We start from the raw sequence: 8407 nt of genomic DNA on the forward strand, positions 1-8407 counted from the left end.
GTAATAATAAATTAATAAAAATAATAATAGTATATACCCATAATGAAAAATGTAAACTAAATGAAGACGGAAACTAAATGAAAAACAAAAGCTAAATAAATAATGAAAATTAAATGAAAAACGGAAACATCCATCTGATGAGTCAACTCATATCATAAGCCTAACTTGTTGACTCATGGCTGACTCATTAAATAAAATACATCCATGTGTTCGCTGGCAAAACTTTGTGTTTCGATATCGGTTGAAATGGCTACGAGATTTGATCTAATCTATGATCTGTCACCATCTAAAGAGCAATGGAGGATCAAAGTAAGGGTTATCAGGTGGCCCAACTTTTATTGACCCAAGATAAGAGACAATATTGAGATGGTTTTAATAAATGAACATGTGAGTTTTGTCATGCACTTTTGTATTAGTCTTTTTTTAATTTCTACAACTATTAAACATTGTTTATGGGTCCTCTTTTTTGTAATATCAGGGTGATAAGATAAGGGCACTGCACCAAATTCCCTGAAGATAAGAGATTAACTAACGGAAGGTGGAAAGTAAGTTATACAAAATTTTGGTGTTGGGCTTGATTCTTAAAAATTTAAAACAACCCAACATAAATACAAGCTTAGCTTACTTTTAGTCTAAGAATTGTTGTGACGCTGAATGTGAATATCAACCTTCCTATCAATGGTTTTTCATTCATGGAATCGAAGAATACTATTATGATTGTGCGTGTTTCATTCATCCAAACTTGATCTTGCATCTACTTGCCTGATATAAATTGATGGAAATTAAAAATAATATAATAGTTGAACTCACGTCACAATTCAAAATATTATTTTATTATTATCAAATAAGCTGCATTAAAACGAAACAAATTAGGTCTCACATATTATAGCAAATCATACAACTACGAAGTGTATCAATTAAATAATGGCTAAAGGAAATAAGAATAAAGGGTCTCCATCAATTCAAATTATTGCTGTCAATAACTATGGCTTTCCGTGTCAAAGATGGATTCTGCCAAAACAATATTGTACCGTGGTTGAGATAAAGAGCCCCTTGTACACCATCATTTTTAAATACAGGTTTACACATCATTTTCAAGAGTATTGATACATTAGAGGAACATAGAAAGAAGTCCTTATTTCTCTATACAATTTTGTACCCCATGTAAACTTACCAAAACTCTACCTCAAACATAACTAGACTCTAGCCATATTAACATTTTCAGAAGGGGGGAAAAAATACTCAAATGGCAAACCATCAAAATGCGAAAAAATGAGCAAAACTGTAGATAAAGACCTCCCTAGAAGGAAACTCCATTTGCTCAACTCTACAGCCTTTGCTCCCACCTTGTGTACATTATATCAGATCAGCTTCCTGTGCAGCAAATCAATCAAAATGCTCCAAACTTATGAAGCTTGCTGGCAAAATACTTAGGAAAATAATTATGGTACAAAATCTACATCCTTCTGTTATCCATCCTTAATATATGCAGCACCAGACACAAAACATGCAAATGTTAAACACTAACAGTAACCAAGTTGGGCTCGGCAATTCTGCATATGATATAATGTTAAATTGTATCCAAGATCATAGGAGGGCCATCCATTGAAGGGATTCCAGGAGTATCACTTGAATGTAACTCAGTTGACCTAGGTGCCTGAATATTTAGATTGTTGGAGTTGGAAGGAAAATGCTCTTGTATGATCTACAGGAAAGTATGAACACACTCGCAGCAGTTAGGCTACTATTATAAGTAAAAAAGAGAAAATAAAAAAAATTACTAGCCTCAGTCATCATTACATTTAAGAAGACAACAAATCCAAAGAAAAAAAAGAGAGATAATAAAAAGCTACTAGTTTTAATTAAATACAGAGTAATATTAAATATTTTACCTGATCACCAGCTTCAGGACCCTCTGAGTGAAACAGAATAGGGCGGCAGCGCTTATCTTCATTCATCAAGCTTGAATTTTCAAAGTGGCTCACAAGGGCAGTCTTTCCTTGGATTCGAGCATAAGCCAAAGAAGCAACTTTTTCACTATTAAATTTCTCCCATTTCTTCCCATTGAATGTCTACAAAATCAGACAAATAGTGAATCTGTCATTTAATTAGGGGAAAAAGCCATTAGTCTTTTCCAATTACCCTTTCTTTAAAAATGTCAGGATATCATTAGCAGCTAAATTGATTTTACTAAGATAAAGTAAAGGGTTAGGAAACAACCTCTTTGCAATTATGCAAGGGTAAGACTGCGTACAAGGATTACCTTCACCCCACACTCGTTAATCGGGTTTAACGGGGAGTGGTTTTTAAAGTAAAGGGTCAGGAAGGCTGCATACAACCCTCACGGGCCTCACCCCTATCCTCGCTAGTTGAGATTTAATGGGAAGTAGTTTTAAACAATAAAAAAAGGTGGGAGTGGGGTGTTCAGAAAACTTGACCCAAACAAGACAACTTTCATTCAGCAAAATGATGGAAAAATAAAATTAAAAAAGAAGTGGCAAGCCAAAAAATATTGCCATAAAAACCTCGTAGAATGGAATAATAAGCGCGGGTGACAGCATGTTGATAAAAGCATAACCCACATTGCATTTATTCTGCAATTACAAGTAAAGTAATAATCAGTTTCAAAAGTCTGTAAGATATTGGGGAACAAACACCAACTCAAGGGAGAAATAATAATAAACGACCCGATACTAGGAACACAACATATACCTTAAAGTCAATTGGCAGATAGAGAAAATCATATGTACCCCTGTGATTTTCATCAATGGCAGCTAATAACATTTTTGAGGTATATCTACAGGTTATCGACAATTAATATATCATCTAAGCAGCAATAAAAAATTGTCAATAAACAGTCTTAGAGTTAATCATACTTATTAGGGATATTTTTTATCATTAATGTAGTCCTTGTATCTTCAACACTTTTAATCTTATCCAGGTCAAGCTGAAATTGCTTCTTGCTATCAACTTGGTTCCCATTGTTCTCTATCCATCTACTCCGAGTACGGTCAGTCAAGCTCTCCATGGTGGTAGGTGGCAGTCCCAGATAAGGACCAGTACCTAAAAAAACAGGGCTAAGCCTCGGAGAAGACCTCATTCTGAAGTTTGATGAACCATTATCAGACATATTTCTTGGTACAGTAATGCCAGCATTAACAGACCCACCCACATTAACCATGTAATTTCCATCATTGTTGCCCAAACCCATGCCTCCATAACCAACATTATTCATGAATGAAGTTTCAGGTGACTCAGGAAGGAAACCAAAATGCCTTTCAAAAGGTAAACCTGATGGAGCAGAGCCAACATGATGATGGTGATGATGCTGGGATGAACCGACAAAGGAATTATTCTGACTTGAGTATGGAAAGGCATGGCTCTTTCCATTCGAAGTAAATGGATGCCCCACCGCTGGTCTTGGCCAAGCTGAAGGCTTGGTATGCTCCTCATAGAGGCTTGGACTTCCCCATAGAAACTGTGGCCCAGACAAGGTCTCCACTGAGGATCCATTAGCTGTTGATGAACCAAAAGTGGATAAAGCTCCACGATATTGGCTGAATTTTGGCTCTGGAAGTGAATGCGACTGAAAAGAAACTCCGTGTGATGAATTCATATTGGTATATATGTGCTCTCCATGACTACTCCTTCCCAAGTCCTTGCCAATAGTTGCGCCCTTTATGGTGTTTGATACCTGTGGTTGCAAAATTGAAGCTAATCCTGATAAATTATTGCCTGTATTTGGGCTCATGATCCTAGAACCAGGAGAATGATTCATAGTTTGCATTGAATTCTGCTCAACAGGGCTGTTGAACTGTAACCAATTACCTGTTATGAAGGTTTTATTAACTTAATTTCATCAAAGAGAAAACAGTGCAAGGTGAACATGAATATTAAGTCTTTAACTAAAAACTATGCTGCTTCAAGATGCCAATGACATAAAGGCTATATAGCATCTCAAAAAACCAACCTGGCGGAGAGTTGGCTACAGGTGAACCCACTTGATATCGGAAACTCCGAGATTCATCTTGGTCAAGCTCTTGATTTAGTTGGAGCATCAAACTAAAAAGTGCAAGGTATAATCAATTACATGTTTATGCATCAACCTATGATGCCAGAAAAGAAAGGCAAAAGATATATGGAATCTACATCCGCAACAGTTAGTGATGATAATTTTCCTACCCTCACTAATAATCTAAATGAGTTTCTCTTCTCTCACGTAACACGATAATTTTATGGCTCATTCGGTAAAACTCAAGTTCACATGGATTCAATGACAATAATAATAAATTTCAAATAGTTTTGACTTTTGACAGTTTTTAAGTAGTCTCAATAGGTACCAGGCAGAGATAAGCCCAACCATATCATTTGTGCTACCCTATTCAACAGTGGAAAGATCTTAGATGTCTCATCAGTTTTTTCTTATATTAACACGATGCACAAAAATCAGTAAGCAGAACAGATTATTATCATAAATAGAGAAAATAAAAACAAAAGCAATAGTGAAGTTATTAGTGTACGAACTTTCGACGAGCTCCTCCAGGCCGACTAGGTTCAAGCTTTATGCGTTTACCAGCTATGTCACTCCTGTTTAATGATTTAAGTGCTGCTTCTGCAGCTCTGACATCATAAAATTCAATAAATTTATGATGCCTCTTGTGAGGAGTTTCCCTTATCTGTAGAGACATTGATAATTAATCTTAAGTTTTTAATATATATATATATATATAGAGAGAGAGAGAGAGAGAGAAACACACACACACACGACAGGGATGCAAAACAGTAAAAAAGGGACAAAATTATCACCTCTTTGACCTCTCCATAAGCCCCAAATATTTGACGGAGGTCTTCATTTGAAACAGATGGATCCAAATTGAAAACTACCAAGGTTCCTTGGTTGACATCCTTGTCTGATGGATTATCCTGGGATGTGGAAGAAAAGAAAGCAAGATATAAGAGCGTCAGGGCAGTCAATTAATAAAAGAATAAATCACAACAACTTTTAAGTTCGTTTAAAATAACCTTTGGTATTGAAAAGTGAATGTCAAGTTTCCTGCGCCGCAGAGGTTTGTTTTGCAATGCACGCATAGCTGATCGAGCAGCGCGGATGTCATAATAGGATATCATTACAAACCCCCGATGTTTACATGCAGTATATAGCGTTCTAATATCACCATGTTGCTGGAAATAAAAAAAAATGAAAACACGATTAATAATTTATCATGTTTCACATGAATTTCTTTTCAACGAAGATATGCTAATATCCACTAGACGCAATGAAGAATTATGGGCACCATCAGTTATATTCATGAAGCATGAGTAGAATGATAAAATATCAAAGAAAAAGTTTATACAAACTTCAAAATTGAGCTCAACCTAACTTAAACTCACCTCAAAAAGAGATCTCAGTTCTGAATCCTCCACATTACTGTTAATATTTCGAACAAATAATGTTCGAGAAGGATGCTCACCATATGGATGTTCTCCAGCAACAGTTCCCGCACCATTAGGAAAAGAATAATGGGGTAAATCATTGCCAACAGTACCATCAGAGAAGTTTAACTTAGACATACCAACATTGAGACTTTCCTGGGGATCAGTTTCTAGTTCCATACCTCCACCGCTACCAAAAAGATCATACTCTTCCAATTCCAAGTCCTCAAGGGAACCGGGTAAACCACTTAGGTCAAAATCATCCATTATGCCAGCTAAAAGCTCCTCCTCATCATCAGGAAGCATGGTTCCAATTGCATGAGCATCACTATCTTCAAGTGGATTATTGCCCTCTACATCTTGATGGAGCTTTTCAAAGCCAGATGAGATGTCATCAACAGATTGATAAACATTTTTAGCGTCATTTAAGTTCACTGCAGGTTAGCAAAACAAGATCAATAGATTTCATAACAAAAAGGAAGTATACAAATGACAGCATTAAAAAACCACTCCCCGATAAACCCGACCAAGCGTGAGGTGGAGGAAATCCGTGTACACAGCCTTACCCTTGCATAATTGCAAAGAGGCTGTTTCCTGGATTCGAACCCATGACCTTTCAGTCCTAAAGGAACAGTTTTACCACTGCTCCGGTTCGCCCCCTTTTTTACAAATGACAGCCCTGTCAGGAAATAATTATCACGTACAATTTTCATGCAGAAGAACAGGTAATGAGCTAGAAAAGAGGCTAGCATCAGATGAAGCATGGAAGGAATCAGATCCAGATAAAACCTCCCAAGCACTGTGCCCCGATTTTCTAGGTATATTTATAGATGGAATCTTGGAAGGACCTATTAGTAACAAAAAAAGAATATATTTAATTCAATGTGGTAAATCATTATGATAACAAAAGAAAAATAAAATAATTGAGAATTACCCCAGGATGAAGGATCAAGAGACTGCTTCATTGCATCACCCTTCTGCATCATTCACAAAACAGTAAGATATTGAGTCTTGCTACAGGCAGATAAATCTTAAATCTTTGCAAGAGAGATATCAACCATCACAAAACTTAGAAAACTGCTAATTGCACCAGAAATGAGAATAATTAAGAAAAATCTACATCTACAAGAATAGTGAGCTTTTAGTAAAATCTGCAATAACCAGTTACACTAGTAGCGGCAGAATTCCATTTCTTATATGCTTTTTGGATTTTTTTTCCTCTGAACAAAGAAGGGGAACCAATGCAGATATATGTTGAACTCTAAACCTAACAAACCCACCCCTGCCCCTGCCCCTGCCCCAAAGGTTCCCCAAAAGCATAATATGTATAAATGTCTGCATGAACATCCAGTTTAACTCCAAAAATGGGGAACTGGCACCTGGACACCAAATTCAATCTAAATTCCCCACCTGTACAATCAAAGAGTACAAGCTAACATATCCAACCACACAACATTCCTGACTCTCCACCCAAATTCAGCAGCAGTTAATATGCAGGTAGCTAAGTTTTTTGTTGAGATGGTAGATGGAAATATAAGCCCAACTTCAAATATGTAGGAGCAATATTATCACCGTCTCGGATTTGTGCATAGTCAGCATGGCAGGCTCCAGTCTAACTGCAAAGGAAGCAGGGATATATACAGAGATGCTGTCATTAATCTCGTCGAGAATGTTGAGAAGGATCCTTGTTATTATCTCTAATTTCTCAATCTCCATTAGAACCCTTCACAATCTCGTTTTCATTTTAGCTAGTCAAGAAAGTCCAATTACACCAATTTGGATGTCCTAAACCATCTGATTCAACTGGGTTGCTAGTAACAAAAGCAACGTTCTGCTTGAACTTGAAACCAATGACAAAACTTGAAAAAGTAAAGGAAAAAAAAATCCAATGCAAGAGACAGCAGGCAGGACAGGGTCCCTGCTGCAGTGAAGAAAAAAAAGTGAATATCAAACCCAATTAGAAGAATGGACTATAGAGCAAACCCCATGTGCAGAAGCCAGTTCTTAGCACAGGTTACTGTCCCCTTCACCAGATTCAAATCAGTGACACAAGTGATCGTCCATTTCCAGCATACCCAGATAGATAGTCCCCAGAAAAAAATAAATCTTTATCATCCAAGACAACATGATAAAGAATAACTCCACAGATACATAGTCGACAAACAGAAAAAGAAAAAAGACACCAACTTCCCCACAATTTCACACCATCCAAACAAGATGCTGCTTCAATTTAATTCATCCATCGAAGAACAATGAAAGTGACTTTGGCAGAAGAAATCAAATTAAAAGGGCCCTTGTGGTGATAACATTACTGATACGCAAAATCCATAAAACATCAATGATTACCAGTGAATAAAGCAAGTGACCTTAACCACAAAACAAAACCAACCCCGTTTCACATGACCAAATGGTGCAACAACCCTTCAACCCAAAACCATAAATTGAAGCAATTTCAGCAATATTAGACTTCAGAGTAACCATAACAGAAATCCCTCAATCACAATAACCGCTACATTAAGTTAAAGCAAATTCAACTCAAAAACTATGGTGGTGATCAATTCGATCAACCCCAGAAAAAAAAGTGTTCCAAAGACTCAAAATTTGGCATTTGAAAATCGAGAAACAGTGAATCAAAAGAAAACCCAAGAAATACCTGAAAAGAAGGTGCAAAGTCAGAAAACCCTAAAGCTTAAAGGGAATAGAGAGAGAAAGAGGCTCGTGAGACACAACAAACAACTTGGTCCTTGGGCACCTAAAACCAAATGGGTACGGAACGAAATGAAGAGGAACCGCTTAAAATCAAAAGAGTGAAGAAAAGAAGGCACACTGTTTGTGTTCATGCACTGTTTGTGATTGGAACAAAAGAGGAATCTTTTGTGAGAAGGAGAGAAGGGAGCAATAGCAAGAGCGTGTCGATGATTGGCCCTGACCCCAGAAGAGTGAAAAGGAGCAGAGAATGATTGAGAGAGAGAGA

At 36.9% G+C, this 8407-nt stretch overlaps 1 protein-coding gene across 2 annotated transcripts; it reads right to left on the reverse strand.

The window, feature by feature from the left end:
• Positions 1-999: 999 nt before the first annotated feature.
• Positions 1000-8061, reverse strand: LOC133312763 (protein MEI2-like 3). Of its 2 annotated transcripts, XM_061514021.1 has the most exons (13): positions 7006-8058; positions 6368-6410; positions 6138-6281; positions 5392-5867; positions 5023-5181; positions 4807-4923; positions 4525-4676; positions 3971-4062; positions 2877-3828; positions 2713-2797; positions 2526-2594; positions 1893-2072; positions 1000-1705 (listed from the first exon to the last, which is right to left on the reverse strand). In XM_061514021.1, exons 1-13 carry the CDS (start codon positions 7147-7149, stop codon positions 1571-1573), a joined length of 2748 nt encoding a protein of 915 aa, XP_061370005.1. In that variant the 5' UTR covers positions 7150-8058; the 3' UTR covers positions 1000-1570. The 2 variants fall into 2 exon arrangements, 1 of the variants encoding a protein (XP_061370005.1); XR_009751731.1 differs by lacking the exons at positions 2526-2594; positions 2713-2797 and having other exon boundaries at positions 1567-1705; positions 7006-8061.
• Between the last annotated feature and the right edge of the window lie 346 nt (positions 8062-8407).

Source organism: Gastrolobium bilobum, unplaced genomic scaffold (assembly GCF_033153095.1).
Source record: "Gastrolobium bilobum isolate Gb01-03AN ecotype WA unplaced genomic scaffold, APGP_CSIRO_Gbil_v1 utg11566, whole genome shotgun sequence".
NCBI classification, from domain to species: domain Eukaryota; kingdom Viridiplantae; phylum Streptophyta; class Magnoliopsida; order Fabales; family Fabaceae; genus Gastrolobium; species Gastrolobium bilobum.

Excerpts from the sequence above, each read along its gene's own strand:
- LOC133312763 (XM_061514021.1), bottom strand. The coding sequence starts at position 7,149 with ATGGAGATTGAGAAATTAGAGATAATAACAAGGATCCTTCTCAACATT. Across the intron at positions 5,868-6,137 it reads TGTTCTTCTGCATGAAAATT|TGAACTTAAATGACGCTAAA; the intron begins GTACGTGATAAT and ends GCTAACCTGCAG. Across the intron at positions 2,595-2,712 it reads ATCTGCCAATTGACTTTAAG|AATAAATGCAATGTGGGTTA; the intron begins GTATATGTTGTG and ends TTGTAATTGCAG.